The 18143-nt window shown below is 41.3% G+C and overlaps 1 protein-coding gene across 13 annotated transcripts in view; it reads right to left on the reverse strand.

Annotated features, from left to right (window-relative positions):
* The window catches only part of BNC1 (basonuclin zinc finger protein 1), a 329666-nt gene that overhangs the window by 195926 nt on the left and 115597 nt on the right, over positions 1–18143 (reverse strand). For 4 of the 13 annotated variants that reach the window (XM_073568533.1, XM_073568532.1, XM_073568530.1 and 1 more), the window contains exon 2: positions 3687–3768. The exons of 6 other annotated variants lie outside the window; for them this stretch is intronic. In XM_073568533.1, the coding sequence (XP_073424634.1) occupies positions 3687–3768 (82 nt within the window). Of the gene's footprint in view, positions 1–3678; positions 3769–18143 lie in introns of those variants that run through there. 3 more of the 13 variants (XM_073568539.1, XM_073568545.1, XM_073568551.1) reach the window with 3 other exon arrangements.

The following is an 18143-nucleotide window of genomic DNA, read 5'->3' on the forward strand; positions in this document are numbered from 1 at the left end:
GGAGTTGGGCGGGACGGTTACCTACACACCCACCCAGGGGTGTGTCTGAAAATGCCTGTAGTAAAAGACTATGTGAGTGTGTAAAGGACCTGTGATGAGGTCATAGTCATGTGATCCGGTGGGTGTGGCTATAGACCATATAATGTGGCCAGGGTAGGTCACATGTGGGGAATGCTGGGACCTGGTTGGTCCAGTGTGGAAGGTCCTGCAGACATGGAGCTTCCTGCCTGACAGCACGTGTGAAGTGGCTGTGAGCAATGGCGATGTGTGCCTGAGAGTTCCCTGGAGGGAATGAACATGTGCGGAATGCTGAAGCCGCATGAGGAGCCCTGACTTGGGTGAGACCGTTGTGAGGCTAAGAGAGCCTGCGTACTGGATAGTGGTAACCAGAGAGAAGCATTATAATGGACGCTATGCTGGTAATGCTGTTAAGTGAACTTTCTGTTGCTGCTGTGGTTTATGAGGCGTGAATAAACCGCAAGGACTGTATAATTTGTTGGAAAATCCTGTGCCGGAACTGTTTTTTGTTCGCTGCAAGCGAGAATCCCCTAAGTAAATGACAGCGCTACCTCACAGCAGTCACAGGTACCTAAGACACCTTTAGTTGACGATCAGTCAATGCCTCAGTCATTACATTATATACAGGTTTATTCAAACATCATCCATGCATCATAATAAACAGTGGAAGACACAATGCAAAGGATAGTGTTGTGTGACATACAAACATCTCTCGATATTACAGTCTGAACTCCTCACCCTGAGCATGGATTTGTCATCGATTCTGGTGGACAGCATCTGCTTGTCCAGATCAAAAAGCTGTATGTAGTCCAGATGTGTTAAACTGTCAGTACAAGAGTAAACAGTTGTGATGGACAGCGTGTTAACAGCAGCCTGCTCTACATTCTGCATGCTGGTGGCGGCATATCAGGGGCACAGGGATCTGGTGCAGATACCTTAAAACACTCCTTCATTCATCAATATTGAAAAAAAGAGTTTTCCATCAGTATGTTCTTCAGACTGGTGGCCATTATCTGTATTTTTGGACACTTTTAAAATACATTTTTACATGCTATTTTCACCTTCCAGAAGGAGGAGGTTGGGATAGATTGTCACTTGATGTCTATAGGTAATCATGTTTTTTTTCGGACAGCAGTATATTTATTCCCAATTTGTCACTTCAGCCAATTAACTTTTTAGCATTTGTATTAGCATTATTCATCTCCCATGAAAAATCAAAGTACTTAAAACACAAACATTTTGGTAATTGCTATAATAAAATTATACATACACCATGCTTTGGCACACTGCGAATACAGAAATAGCAGCGTTCTTTCATTTATTAAACGTTGACATTTTTGGAGGAAAAAGTGCAAAAGTCATCCAAACATCAAGGTGTACCCAATTATAGATGGTCCCTATCACTAGTGTTCTACCTCTGTGTCCCAAACCAGACCTCATCGTAACTGTGGAAGTAAAAGGAAACCAACCATTGCTCACAATTAAAACCTTGTTTGGGAAAGAGGTGTAGATAAGGGTGCTGAGCCCTGGATGGGGCTACACCCCCCAATGTATACTGGGAAAAAAAAATAGGGTCCATACACTATTATGAAAATAATGTACAGTTACACAATTAAAAACCACTAAGTACATTACGTTTTCAATGTTTACTGCAATAGCGGAGTTCATTTACTCATTAATCACATTATGCTGACACAGCGTATACAGTATGTGTGTTTGTATATTGGCCACCTCGCATACTTCTGCACCTGACATTAACACTAGCTTTGTGCAGGCTTTTTTTGTAGTACATATTTTGGGGTGACCCCTTCCAGGGCTCAGCACCCTTATCCAACCATTTTTATCACACAAGTTTTTAATTAAGAGCTACGCCTGGTATCCTCTCACTTCCCCAGTTCAGATCAGGCCTGGGTTAGCACATAGAGATGCAAGACATTGGTGACCATCCATATTTAGGTATCCCATGATGTTGCTGGGTGGCTTTTTACACTTTTTGAGCAAAAAACGTTACATAGGTACTTTATGCTTTAACATATACAGCAATAGCAGAGTTCATTAATTGAGGTGTACTGACGCATCGTGTATGTAGGTCTTTGTATAATGGCCACAAAGCGTATTGGTGTACCTGTATGTTCATTTAAAAATTCACATACAGTCTTGTATTGGCAAATACAGATCCACGAGGTCTCTGTCTGGAGGTATGGGACCCATCATACTCCATATTGATTGGGCATTCCACAATTTTATGTCAGGTTATATGAACAATACAGAAAGATACAGTAAGCACCAATATACTTGAAGTGACGTACAGTGCAACCAGTTTTAATACAGCAAAAAATCTGGGAAGAAAACCATTTTGTACACGTAAACTGGTCTTGATCAAATTTGAGCTCAAGTCCTATTGTGATTAGTGCAAATGCAACTTACTGCCAATTTTTAAAGTAGTTTTGAGAGTGTGAAAGATAGAAACTTTGCAAACAAGAAAATAGAGATAAAATTTACCTTTTTGACTCTTCCTCAGCAAATAAAGTGTTTGTAAAAGGACATCAATAATAAGAATGAACATTTCTGAAATTTGGTAATCCAGAACTCATGTGAATTGTGACTGTTTTACACTTGATTCAGATCCAAAATATACTTTATGATGTGGCCTTATCCCTCTTGTCAGCAAAATTATTCACATAGAATAGTCATGAAATTAATACAGCAGAATTCCAGATCTAGACTACAATCTACCCATAATTAAAAAGTAGTGGAAACTAACAGCGATAGTTTATATACTACAGACAATTTTGTATTATTGACCCCGACAATGAAGAATGTTGAACTCTGACTAATGCTACAATTTCCAGACAACAAAATTCAATGCTCCACGTCCAATTAGCTCTGGTTTAGAGAGCAATTTCCAACTCAATCCTGGAAAACCTTAAAAGTAGAACATCAGGTTTAGTCTCTGCCACTTGTGATCCTTCAGAGATTAAACATTTTGTAGCTTGTTCATAAAATGGAGTAAGATTCTGATTCACTGTTACTATATACTGAACTTTTGTTCCTCATTGTTAAACATGATGGAATCTGAATTCTGAATATTATCTGTGTGTATGTAGACCTTTAACAAGCCATGTCTTTGTTGCTTTTTTCAAGAAAGTTGTGTGCATTTATTGTAGGCATTTAACCCTTCACTGCCGAAGCCTGTTTTCACCTTTCTGACATGGACAAATTGTTAATATAGTGTATCAACTCACTCCAGAAAATAGGTAACACTAAAAACTGCAACTGACCCAGCCTGTTCCTGTACAAACTAGAAATCCTGACCCTGCAGTCCCTAGTGATTCCTGTATGAGGTGAGAGAGTCCTAACCACATACCAGACAATGGCAACTTGGACCTATGCTGCCTGAAAGGCCATCAAGCACTTCACATACCTCGTAAACAACCAGCGGGAAGAGCAGAGTGTAAATTACCTACAGAAGAGAAAGTGTGCTGAAATAAAAAGATATCCTAGAGTGAGTAAAAAAAAAAATCCATGAACTACAAAATAAAGGATTAATTACATACTGTTAGAAAATATGCCGCCTACTTCCTAAAAAATAAACAAAAGATATGTGCAGGGAAAAGAACAAACAGCAAAGAGATAAACCATAGCTGGTCATTCACTGACTTGCTTACACTACAGCAGTGTAGCTGGATATCCAAATGAGACAATCATCAGCAGGTAATACCAGCATGGGGAAAGTATGTAAAGTCGCACCTGAAAGATGATATGGGAGACAAATTAGTACATGAAAATAACAGTTGTATGTAGAAAAGACTGAAGCAAGGATAAACTAAACAGACAGAGAAAAGGTGTATCTGCTGTGGCTCAGTAGACAGAGAAATAGACAGGCTCAAAGGTTCAAACCCTGATGCATGACACAAATTTTACAATTCTGACCAGTGTCCCTTTATGTGGTAATAATGCTAGAAAGCTTCAACAGATCCCAGTGATTCTGAGAGTGGCTTTTGTGATACATTGTACTTTATGTTAGTGGTAAATATTCAGGTGCTTCTCACAAAATGAGAAAATCATCAAAAAGTTAATTTCAGTTCTTCAAAACAAAAAGTAAAACTCATATATAGTAATTAGGCCGGCGTCACACTAGAGAGGAAGACGGACGAGTGAGAGGCGTTTAAAAAACACATTGTACACGGACCAATAATTCTCTATGGAGCAGCTCCCATCAGCCGTATTTTTCTTGCGTATATTTTACGGTCCGTGCCAATCGCAGCATGTTGCGATTGTCAGCGTACTATGGCCGTAGTACGCCAATGCAAGTCTATGGGTGCGCTAAAAATACGCATTACACACGGACCACACGTGTGACTTGTGAGAAATACGCACCCGGTGTCTTTTAGAAAAGCCGGCAATTCAGTGCACTATACAGTAAAATCACACTGACAGGTTTAATAAAGAAATGAGAGAATAGATCTAGACACAAAGAATACATACATACAGTTGTAGCCAAAAGTAACCACAGTACCACAATAACACCCCGGCAGCAGGCGCGCTGTCTGGGTGTTATGTTTGACTCCAATCTCTCCTTCACATCCCATATACAATCCCTTGCCCGCTCTTGCCGCTTACACCTAAAGAACATCTCTAGAATCCGCCCTTTTCTCACTATGGAAACAACAAAAACCCTCACTGTTGCATTGATCCACTCTCGCCTGGATTACTGCAACGCTCTATTAATTGGCCTCCCCGTCACTCGACTATCCCCTCTCCAGTCCATACTTAATGCAGCGGCCAGGATCGTCCATCTGGGTAATCGGTACTCGGACGCGTCCGCTCTTTGCCAGTCCTTACATTGGCTGCCCATTCATTATAGGATCCAATTCAAAGTAATTGTTCTCACCCACAAAGCTCTCCACAGTGCGGCACCCCCTTACATCTCTTCTCTCATTTCTGTCCATCGGCCTAGCCGATCTCTGCGCTCTGCAAACGACTTTCGACTAACCTCTGCACTAATCCGTACCTCCCACTCCCGACTCCAAGACTTCTCCCGTGCTGCTCCTATCCTCTGGAATGCTCTACCCCAAGAAATCAGGACTATCCACAATTTGCATAGTTTTAGGCGCTCCCTCAAAACACACCTGTTCAGAGCGGCCTATCACATTCACTAATCAAAGTCATTCTCTGTGTAAGTGTGCGTGTGTAGCCCATTCACTATCTCCATCCATCCTTCACTCCCGCAAGATGGCTGGACCTTCATTGTAAATACACCATTGTAAATACACACCTGTACTCTGTATCTCCCTCACCTCATTGTAGATTGTAAGCTCTCACGAGCAGGGTCGTCTTATTTCGTCTTATTTTGCTTTAATTATTGTATTGTTAGCTTTGTTACTTATGACTTGTGTTTTGAAACTGTTAAACTGTAAAGCACTGCGGAATATGTTGGCGCTATATAAATAAAGATTATTATTATTATTAAAAGTATTGACACTCCTGCAATTCTGTCAAATAATACTCAGTTTCTTCCTGAAAATGATTGCAAATACAAATTCTTTGGTATTATTATCTTCATTTAATTTGTCTTAAATGAAAAAACACAAAAAGAATTGTCCTAAAGCCAAATTGGATATAATTCCACACCAAACATAACAAAGAGGGTGGACAAAAGTATTGGCACTGTTTGAAAAATCATGTGATGCTTCTCTGATTTGTGTAATTAACAGCACCTGTAACTTACCTGTGGCACCTAACAGGTGTTGGCAATAACTAAATCACACTTGCAGCCAGTTGACAAGGATTAAAGTTGACTCAACCTCTGTCCTGTGTCCCTGTGTGTACCACATTGAGCATGGAGAAAAGAAAGAAGACCAAAGAACTGTCTGAGGACTTGAGAAACCAAATTGTGAGGAAGCATGAGCAATCTCAAGGCTACAAGTCCATCTCCAAAGACCTGAATGTTCCTGTGTCTACCGTGCGCAGTGTCAAGAAGTTTAAAGCCCATGGCTCTGTGGCTAACCTCCCTTGATGTGGACGGAAAAGAAAAATTGACAAGAGATTTCAACGCAAGATTGTGCAGATGTTGGATAAAGAACCTCGACTAACATCCAAACAAGTTCAAGCTGCCCTGCAGTCCGAGGCTACAACAGTGTCAACCCGTACTATTCGTCGGCGTCTGAATGAAAAGGGACTGTATGGTAAGAGACCCAGGAAGACCCCACTTCTTACCCCGAAGAAAAAGCCTAAAACGATTTGGAAGAATGTTCTCTGGTCAGATGAGACAAAAGTAGAGCTTTTTGGGCAAAGGCATCAACATAGAGTTTACAAGAGAAAAAAAGAGGCATTCAAATAAAAGAACACGGTCCCTACAGTCAAACATGGCGGAGGTTCCCTGATGTTTTGGGGTTGCTTTGCTGCCTCTGGCACTGGACTGCTTGACCGTGTGCATGGCATTATGAAGTCTGAAGACTACCAACAAATTTTGCAGCATAATGTAGGGCCCAGTGTGAGAAAGCTGGGTCTCCCTCAGAGGTCATGGGTCTTCCAGCAGGACAATGACCCAAAACACACTTCAAAAAGCACTAGAAAATGGTTTGTGAGAAAGCACTGGAGACTTCTAAGGTGGCCAGGAATGAGTCCAGACCTGAATCCCATAGAACACCTGTGGAGAGATCTAAAAATGGCAGTTTGGAGAAGGCACCCTTCAAATATCAGGGACCTGGAGCAGTTTGCCAAAAAGAATGGTCTAAAATTCCAGCAGAGCATTGTAAGAAACTCATTGATGGTTACCGAAAGTGGTTGGTCGCAGTTATTTTGGTTAAAGGTGGTGCAACCAGGTGGTATTGGCTGAGGGTGCCAATACTTTTGTTTTGCCCATTTTTGGAGTTGTGTGTGAAATGATCAATGTTTTGCTTTTTGGTTCATTCTCTTTTGTGTTTTTTCATTGAAGACAAATTAAATGAAGATAATATTACCAAAGAATTTGTGTTTGCAATCATTTTCAGGAAGAAACTGAGTATTATCTGACAGAATTGCAGGGGTGTCAATACTTTTGGTCACAACTGTATATATACAGGGGTTGGTCAAAATAATGGAAACACCTGGAAACATCAACAAAAGTTATATTAATATGGTGTAGGTCCACCTTTTGCGGCGATTACAGCCTCAATTCTCCAAGGTATGGATTCAAACAAGGTGTGAATTGTTTCCAAAGGAATTGTAGCCCATTCTTCAGTTAAAACACCCTCCAGTTCTTTGAACGACGATGGCGGCGGAAATCGACGTCTAACTTGAATCTCTAAAATCGACCATAAATGCGCAATAATGTTGAGGTCTGGGGATTGTGGGGGCCAGATGAGATGCTCAACTTCATTAGAATGTTTCTTGTGTCATGCTTTAATGATTTTAGCTGTATGGAATTGGTGCATTATCATCCTGAAAGATGGCGTTCCCCTCCGGGAACAGTGCTTGAACCATAGGATGCACTTGGTCGCCCAAAATGCCTAAATAATCGCGGCTATTAATTCTTCCATGAAGTGATATCATTGGCCCAGCGGATCTCCACGAAATAGCACCCCAGATCATCACAGACCCTCCGCCATGTTTTACGGTTGGGAGAAAGCAGTCTGGATGGAATGCTTCTTTCGGCTGTCTCCAATCGTACACTCGGCCGTAGGCCGGAAGGTAAATGAGGATTCGTCTGAGAATATCACGTTTCCACTGCTCGAGGGACCAATTGTGGAGGTTCTAAATTTTGGAAACATTTGTCACTGAGAGTAGCGGTTTTCGAATTGCAGCTCTTCCGTGGAATCCAGATTTGTACAGCTCCCGACGAACAGTTTTTGTGGAAACTGGGTTCTATAGGTGTTCATTGAGCGCAGCAGTGATTTTCGGAGCCGTGGTCTTGCGATCCTCTCTCACAATTCGCTTTAGAGTCCGACGGTCTCTCTCAGTAAACTTCCACTTTCGGCCGGATCTGTGCTTTGCTGCGGATGTTTTTCCTTCTCTTTCAAACGCAGTCATTACTTTTGGAGACAGTACCTCTTGACACGCCAAGCATACGGGCACTTTCTGTTACATACGAGCACCAACAATTTGGCCTCTTTGAAAATCCGAGAGGTCTGCCATTGGTATCAGGTTATCATCGATGTTCTTACAATTCTGCAAATCTAACAGTTAATTTACATACACACATCACATAAAACAAATAATCAACTGCAAAACATTACCATATGGCACGGTTTGCATGTTTATAACATGTTTGAAGATTATGATGCCAAAACGTTAGGCGTTTCCATTATTTTGTCCAACCCCTGTATATACACACATTATTTATTATAATATATATTATATATATACACACACACATTTTTATTTCACAGAGTTCTTCATAGCAGAATAGCCGCTAATTCAATTGCCGGTTTCTGTCAAATCATTCCCCAATCAGACATGAAATTACACATGGTTTACATACAGTAAACCATTTCATGTTTTTTTTATATGTCCCCGACTAATACTTAGATGAAGGTTTGTGTGCAAAATTTGGGAGGTGTAGGTGTTAATTTAAGCGGTTAATTCGTTGTAAAAAATATGCGTGGGCTCCCGCTGTAATTTGTCAACCAGAGAGGTAAAAGCAGGTGAGTGAGGGCAGATTTTAATAGCCATGAGAGGGACCATTGCTTTGCCCCCCCAGCTACAAAAATCTGCCCCTAGACACCCCAGAAATGGCGTATCTATAAGATGTGTCAATTCTGGCACTTATCCTCTCTATTCCCATTGCCTTGTAGCGGTGGCGAATGGGTTAATATAACAAAGGGTTAATGTCACCATTCGATTGCAAGGTGACATTAAGCCGATTAATAATGGAGAGGTGTCAAGAAGACACCGATCCATTATTAACACTATACTAAGAAAGGGTTAAAAACCACACACAGCCATTAATTAAAAAGTCTTTTAATGAAATAAATACACAGTTTTTGACAAATTTTTATTAGTCTGGTAATCCAAAATAAAACCATGACCTGCAACAAAAATAACATAAAAAATCACCAATATCCTTACCTCTCCGCCATTCAGTCATGTCCCACGTTGCAATCCATCAGAAGGGGTTAAATAGTTTACAATGAGGATCGGTGCTAATGTGACCAGCCTCACTGTAATCTACTACAAAATGAATTGATTCAGCTCTGCGCAGCCTCAATGGCTGCCTGTAGATGAACTAATTACCGTGGGAAAGTTTCTGACTTTTTTTCCCCACGGTCATTAGTTCATTCACAGATCAGCCGAGGACTCCCGCTGATGTCACTGAAGCTGCGGGGAGTCCCCGGCTGATCTGTGAATGAACTAATTACCGTGGGAAAAAAGTCAGAAACTTTCCCACGGTAATTAGTTCATCTACATTCAGCCATTGTGGCTGCGCAGAGCTGAATCAATTAATTTTGTAGTAGATTACAGTGAGGCTGGTCGCATTAGTACCGGTCCTCATTGTAAACTATTTAACCCCTTCTGATGGATTGCAGCATGGGACATGACTGAACGGCAGAGAGGTAAGGATATTGGTGATTTTTTATGTTATTTTTGTTGCAGGTCACGGTTTTATTTTGGATTACCAGACTAATGAAAATTTGTCAAAAACTTGGTGTATTTATTTCATTAAAAGACTTTTAATTAATGTCTGTGTGTGGTTTTTAACACTTTCTTAGTATAGGGTTAATAATGGATCGGTGACTTATTGACACCTCTCCATTATTAATCTGCTTAATGTCACCTTATAATCGAATGGTGACATTAACCCTTTGAATATTAACCCATTTGCCACCGCTACAGGGCAATGGGAATAGAGAGGATAAGTGCCAGAATTGGCGCATCTTATAGATGCGCCATTTCTGGGGGGTCTGGGGGCAGATTTTTGTAGCTGGGGGGTCAAAAACAATGGTCCCTCTCATGGCTATTAAAATCTGCCCTCATTCACCTGCTTTACCTCTCTGGCTGACAAATTACAGCGGGAGCCCACGCATTTTTTACAACGAATTAACCCCTTAAATAAACACCTACACCTCCCAAATTTTGCACACAAACCCTCATCTAATTATTAGTCAGGGACATATAAAAAAAAAACCATGAAATGAAATGGTTTACTGTATGTAAACCATGTGTCATTTCATGTCTGGTTGGAGAATGATTTGACAGAAGCCAGCAATTGAATTAGCGGCTATTCTGCTATGAAGAACTCTGTGAAATATAAATATATGCGAGTCTCAGTGACGTGTGTGTATATATATATATATATATATATATATATATATATATATATATATATATATATATATTCTATGTGTCTAGATCTAGTCTTTCCTTTGGATTTGAAAACCTGTCATTGGGCTTCATTATATGTCCGTTTTGCAAGCCTGCGAGAAAGAAACGGTTTACGGATGCCATACGGATTACATACGGATGCTTATATGAAATACGCGGCCACACCCTGACAATGGATGACATACGGAGCACTATTTAGGGACCATTTATGCGTATTACGGCCGTAAAATACGGTCCGTATTTCTCTTCGTTGTGTGTGACTCCAGCCTTACAAACAGAGTGATCTATTTCAAGTGCTTACTTCTGTTAATGTTGATGATTATGACTTACTGCCAATGAAAGTCCAAGAGTCATTATCTCAGTAAATTAGAATACTTTATAACACCAGCTTGAAAAATGATTTGAAAATCCAAAATGTTGGCCTACTGGAATGTATGTTCAGTAAATGCACTCAATAGTTGGTCGCAGCTCCTTTTGCATCAGTTACTGCATCAATGCAACGTGGCATGGAGGCGATCAGCCTGTGGCACTGCTGAAGTGTTATGAAAGCCCAGGATGCTTTAATTGCAGCCTTGAGCTCATCTGCATTGTTGGTTCTGGTGTCACATCTTCCTCTTAACAATACCTCATACAGTGCTGTGCAAATTAATTGGGACAAAGCATTTTTTTCTTTTTTTTTTTTTACGTAAAATCGGAAGTTGGTTACCAGTCAGGGATTCAAACCAGCTTTAATTGCTTTGAACAGGCACTCACACCTGTTCAAAGCAGTTAAAACTGGTTTGAATCACTGACTGGTAACCAACTTACGATTTTACTTAAAAAAATGCTTTGTCCCAATTAATTTGCACACCACTGTAGATTCTCTATGGGGTTAACGTCAGGCGAGTTTGCTGTCCATCAAGCACAGTATTAGGCCGGGATCACACATGCGAGAAAAACTGACAAATCTCGCATGTTAATACCCTGCACTGCCGCCTGCACTCGGGAGTGGAGCGTGCAGCTGCATGTATTGCTATGCGGCCGCACGCTCCGATCCAAGTGCCGGCGGCAGAGCTGGGTATTAACATGCGAGACTCGGCAGTGTTTCTCGCATGTGTGATCACTGTCTTACTGTTGTTTTTAAACCAGGGTATTGGTACTTTTGGCAGTGTGGACAGGTGCCAAGTCCTGCTGCAGAATGATATTTCCATGGGCAAAAAGCTTGACAGCAAAAGGGAAGCATGAAGTGCTCTAAAATTTCCTGGTAGACGGCTGCAATGGCTTTGGTCTTGATAAAACACAGTGAACCTACACCAGCAGATGACATGGCTCCCCAAATCATCACCGATTGTGTAAACTTCACACTACAACATAAGTGGCATTGATTGCATGCGTCTCCACTCTTCCTCCAGACTCTGGGACCTTGATTTCCAAATGAAATGCAATATTTACTTTAATCTGAAAACACCACCTTAGACCACTGAGCAACAGTCCAGTTCTATTTCTTCTTAGCCCAGGTAAGACCCTTCTGGCATTTTCTATTGGTCATGATTGGATTGACACAAGGAATGCGACACTTGTAGCCCATTGTCATGATCCAGACCGGGTTTTGAGTCCTGTTTTCCCTTTTTCCTGGTCTGGTCATGTCAAGAGTTAACCTTTTCCTGCCTCAGTCTGGGTTCAGGTTGGCTATTTATCACCGCTGCTTCCTGCAGGCGATGTCAGTTATACTTTTTGCCTAGTGCTGCTGTAGCTGACTCTGATTGCTCTGATTTGTCCCACTGCGTTTGCTGTCTGAACCCATGTCTCTGTTTTCCCCTATTCCTGTCCTGACTCAGTGTTTCCCTTTAGTGTGCTGACTCCCTGGTTTTGACTTAGCTTGTATCCTGACCTATTTCTGTAATTTGTCTTTTGGCTTATCCGCTCCTGACCATTATTTACCTTCTCAGCTAGCTTCTGAGTTTGTTGATTCCGTTTGGTACCGCCCTACAGTTTGTTGCTCGACTCTGCCTGCTTGATTATTCTGCTGCCACCTGTGGTAGCCTCAATGCTGCGCTGCAGGCCAACACTGTTTAGGTACAGTCCTGCCTCCACTCTACTGCCATCTAGTGGAGCCTACACCTACCTGCATTTCAGCAGCGTGATACCCATGTCCTGGACACCTGTGTGTGTGGTGGCTCTTGAAGCAACGACACCAGCAGCAGTCTACTCCTTGTGAATATCCCTCAAATTTTTGAGTGGCCTTTTAAGGATATGGATTGGGGGGCCACGCATACCAGGATAGAGATGAGGGGGCCACGCATACCAGGATGAGAATGAGGGGGGTCATGAATACCTGGATTGGGGGCATACAGTGGGAGACAAAAGTATTTGATCCCTTGCTGATTTTTTATGTATGCTCACTGACAAAGACATGAAGAGCCTATAATTTTATAATACAGTGCCTCCATCTGCCTCTTTATAGGGAATTTTCTACTGAGGGTTCTGTCTGAATCATGTATTTCAGAGTATTACATTGGAAACCTCGGTGTAAGCGTTCAGTGTAGGATAAATGTGTGCTGAGCCTTAATGCAATCTTTGGGAGGCAGAATGAACAAAACAGCAGCAGGTGAACAATTGACTTTATTTATTTTTTACTCCATTCCTCATGTGGTATAAGTGATTAGGTGACTTTATTCTTCGAGTTGGTGCGATTACCAGATTTATTTATGTTTGCCTACTGTCACACACTAAAAGATGCTTTTTATTGCAAAAACTAGTTTTCACGTAGCCATATTTTGAGAGCTATAGTTTTTCCATATTTTGAGAGTCATGTGCAATTCAGGAATTTTTTGTTGTTTTTTTCTATGCCTTTCCACATGTGATAAAAGTGATAAGGCAGCTTTATTCTTCGGGGCTGTATGATTACAGCAATACCACATTTATATAGTTTTTTAGGTTTTGGCGCTTTTACACAGTAAAAAAAAAAAAGTATTTTTGCATCACTGTATTCCGAGAGCTATAACTTTTTTATTCGTCTACTGATGGAGGTGTATGGCAGCTTGTTTTTTGCAGGACAAGATGATGTTTTCAGAGATACAATTTATATTTACATTTTTTTTATTTCATTTTATTCCAATTTTTGTTTGGTGCTATAATGAATAATCATGGTTTTTCCCTGTTAATTTATTTTACTGTATTAACTGAAGGGGTTAACTAGTGGGACAGTTTTATTGGGTTGGTCATCACGGAAGTGGCAATATAAAACGTGTACTTTGTTTATTATTTTTCCCTAAAAATAGAAATTTTAGTAGTACTATTTTTTTTTTATCATTTACTGATTTTTTCTATATATTTTTCCTTTTTAAAAAATAAATAAATAAATAAATTTTACTTCAACTTTTTTACTTTGTCCCACTATGGGACTTTCACCAGGCTGATCACAGTTATGATCCATTGCAATGCACAAGCATTGCAATGGATTATAACTGTCAATGATGCACTGACTCTGCGCATGGTGTGATGTGCTTATTGTTGTCTGGTGACCCGGATGTTGTTGACATCAGGTCACCATAGCAACGATTAGTATGCTGTTATGGCATCGCAGGGGTGCCAACTGAGTGCAGAGGGGCTGCCTCCCACTGCACGCCTGCTAAAAGCTACGATCGCAACACTTAGGGGGCTAAAGTTTTGGGAGTGAAGTGGGCACTGTTCCTGCATCGAGTGCTGGCTATCAGAATCAGCTGACACCTGGAGCGATCACACGCGCACACTGCTTTACTGCTACGTGTCATGGTCCAGTCCGGAGTTTATCTTCTGCTGTCTTCACTCCGGACTGGTCATGCGGGGGTTAATCTCCTCAGCCTCGCCACTGACCCTTGTACCCTGGTGATCTTCCTGCCTTTGACTGATATTCACGTGTATGACCCGGACTGATTTCTGACCCCGTCTCTTGGTATTCGTCTCTGCTGTTACGTTCCGTCTCTGGCATCTGACTCCCTGGCTTGTACCCCGACCACGTATTTCGTCTCACGTTTTGGACCCCGTGCTCATGTTCTGGCTTTCTGACTCTCGGCTTTGGTATTTTGACTATGTGTATTGCTGCTCCTTCTGGTACGTCTGCTCCTGTTAGTTTCTGACTCGGTTCGTCTGACTATTCTCTCTCATTACCTGTGGCACCTGTGCTGTTGCTCAGGGTTGCTTCTCTTAGTGTATAACCTCTCTTCCCTCACCAGCTCCCCCTGGTGGAGGTTTCACTACACTACGATTGGCCAGCTAATTGCAGCGATCACCAATGTAGGAAGGCAGCGACGCCCCCTGGGCATTGAGGCAAAATGGCCTGCTATCAGGGACAGCAGCCATCTTCACCCAATCACCACATCTTAACATAGTGATCATTCTCTTGCGGGACATACCGGTTCTTTCATTTGCGGGAAGTTACTGCAAAATAGCACACAGTATATTAAGGGTGTGTGCACACGTTGCGGATTCTGCTGCGGAATTTTCCTCGCAGATTTGTCTATCTGCAGATTTATTGCGGATTAGCCTGCGGTTTTGACACCTGTCATGGAGCAGGTGCCAAACCGCTGCGGAATCCGCACAAAGAATTGACATGCTGCAGATTTAAATCCGCAGCAAATCCACGTGGAAAATTCCACACTGTGGGCACGCGTTTTTCAATTTACATAGACTAAAATGGTACTGTACAACGCAGCAGAATCTGCTGCGGATCCGCAGGGCCAATTCCGTTACGGATCCGCAGCAGAATCCGCAACGTGTGCACACACCCTAAGAGGTAAACTTTTTGAAGTTTTTAAAGGATTGCTTTGTTTTGAACTGATGTCCCATTTAGCGGCTCCTGCTTGTTCTATTCATTATTACAAAACTAGTCATAAGCAGATCATTTGAAATTCTAACTTTGCCGAATTTTCCCCAAAATTTTATATGCGATGAATAAAGTCGCAGAGAATTGCAATAGTGCAAAGCCTCTAATTGCATGGAAAAATTATCTGTATAACACTTAAGTCTCCTTCGACTGCATTGAACTCCTTTTAAACTCTTTAATGCAAACAAAGTCTTATTCAATTTCAATGTGACCTGTACCTGTCTGGCTAAGAGAAAAAATAGTAACCAACAGCCTATTTAACAACACACTGAAGTATAAGACTTAAGATCCTTAAATTGTAGAAACTCTCTTCAAATGATCCCTTTTTGGGGATAGATGTCTGCCTTGCTGGTGTTGATACAAAAGACATTGCAAAATGAAGATGCTAAAGCTTTTTCCACACAGTAGAAATTCAAAAATTATCTCTGATTGGGGTGCATCAAGAGCTTTATTCTTCCCTAAAAAAGCAAGAGATAGCTTTTCACAAACCTTCCAAAAACTGCCCTTTCATTTATGAAGCAGGAACAGATTAGCAGTTTTGAAAGGATGAAAGTGTAATGGCTTCTCAATGAAGCATAAAAAAAATATATATCCTTTTTTGGGATATGCAACAGGTTAGCTACTGTCAAAATGAAGAAAATTACAATGGCTTCATAGCAAGTCATGGAGAATTTATTTATAGGGAACAGGAACAGGCTAGCTGTTTTCTAAGTGAAGAAGCAATGGCTTGTCAACATATTTTTGTACAAAAATGTACTACTATATTGAGAGCGGTTTCAGGTTTGTTGACTTACAAGCAGCAGTACACTATAGCTATAAAACACAATGAGAAAGGCAGAAGCAGCATGGTATAAAAACAGGACAGGGTAGGCAAAGAGACGTCTGTCAGTGTAGGACCAGCAATAGCAGCAGAAGTGCTACAGTATATAGAACATGAAGGAAAGGGAGTCGATTCCCATCACAGCGTGGGCCATCAGCAGAACTGTGCAGAAGACAAAACAGACAGTCGGGCAGGCAGATGGTATGTCTGATGTAATTTTGGCATCAACCATACGTGAATAAAAGTCAGCACAGATCCATGTCTGATTTAGTTTGACATATGTAAGGTTTTCCACGCTTGTGGGAGAATAAGCATGTCCATTTGGGTGTGACAGAGCCTTTGGTTGAGCTAAATCTCCTCTGACAGTACACTGATGGCTGGTCAACACAGTACACCCATGGCAAACTGGACCACGTCTTGCTGCTGGTCCACTTTGTTGAGCCAGAAGTTTATGGGATTGATGCTCTAGGTATCTGCTGGAGAAAGGACACAGTACAGGTATGACTGAAGAAAGGACCCCATGCAGGCAAGACTGAACCTGGTTGTTTAGACAATGCAGCTTGGTTTACTGATTTGTATAAGATTGGCACAGCAGCAGATAATATGTCTGGTACATCATGTCAAGTATATACTGTCTGTGCTACTGATACTTTGGTTATGTGTTTTGGCTGTGTAGTATTGGCACACATAGGAAAGTGTTGAATCTGCAGGGACCAGAAGTGATGATCTGGCCAGACATTGCCTTGGACTGCTATCTTCTCTTCAAACGTTTCACTAAGCAAGGAATACAGCGGATCCTGGTAATATGCCAGTTCACTTCCTCCAGAAAATCATTAAAAATTCCAGGGTATTTGGTAACAATAGGAGGTGCATTTAGACATGTGGGAGATCAGCCTCCACAGAAAAAGATGATGACTAGGTGCATGTTTCTTAGGCACGCAAAAGGCTAATAGACAATGCAAAGGAGGTAGTGGAGGAACAGTATGGAAAGCAGTACATGAAGAGGATGATGGGGCTAATGACAACAAGACACTACTTGCATCTGTGGAAAAAATTACCAAAAATATCTTGAGAAGAAGTAGAGCAGCTTGAGCCTTGCTCATCTCATCTCCTCTTCCCACACCTGCATACAAGATTTCTCTCGCGCATCACCCCTACTCTGGAACTCTCTACCCCAACATATCAGACTCTTGCCTACCGTGGAAACCTTCAAAGAACCTGAAGACCGACCTCTTCCAACAAGCCTAAAACCTGCAATAAGCACCAATCGACCAAACAACTGCACGAACAATTCTACCCTCACCTACTGTATCCTCACCCATCCCTTGTAGATTGTGAGACCTCGCGGGCAGGGGCCTCTCTCCTCCTGCACCAGTTGTGACTTGTATCGTTTAAGATTACTGTACTTGTTTTTATTATGTATACCCCTACTCACATGTAAAGCGCCATGGAATAAATGGCGCTATAATAAATAATAATAATCTGACTAGTCAGTTTGCATTTCCCTCACGCACAGGTGATGCAGTTTCATGTGCTGAAGGAGTCACGTAGCTCCTAGTCAATGCATGCCAGGATGTACATTGCTTAGGTTAGTGCTCTTGCAACATGAAAAAGTTCCCATTGTCCACACATAGGAATTGCCTCCTCCACATGTTTCAGGCACTGTTGAGCCTCCTACACAAACAGTTGGGACATCATCTGCTATAGTGCAGAACAAGTAGATTTTGACTCCAAGGATTCTTAACCACTTAGTGACGGAGCCAATTTGCAGCTTAATGACCATGGCAATTTATACATTTCTGATCACTGTCACTTCATGAGGTTATAACTTTGGAACGCTTTAACGGATCTCGCTGATTCAGAGACTATTTTTTGTGACATATTTTACTTCATGTTAGTGGTAAAATTTCTTCGATATGACTTGCGTTTATTTATGAAAAAACGGAAATATGGCGAAAATTTTTAAATTTTGCAATTTTCAAATTTTTATGCCCTTACATCAGAGAGATATGTCACAAAAAATACTTAATAAATAACATTTCACACATGTCTGCTTTATATCAGCACAATTTTGGAATTAAAAAAAAAAAAATTTTGGTAGGAAGTTATAAAAGGTTAAAAAGTTGACCAGCGATTTCTCATTTTTACAACAAAATT

The sequence above is a fragment of the Dendrobates tinctorius genome, unplaced genomic scaffold, assembly GCF_039654945.1.
Source record: "Dendrobates tinctorius isolate UK_male_01 unplaced genomic scaffold, ASM3965494v1 ptg000022l, whole genome shotgun sequence".
Lineage (NCBI taxonomy): Eukaryota > Metazoa > Chordata > Amphibia > Anura > Dendrobatidae > Dendrobates > Dendrobates tinctorius.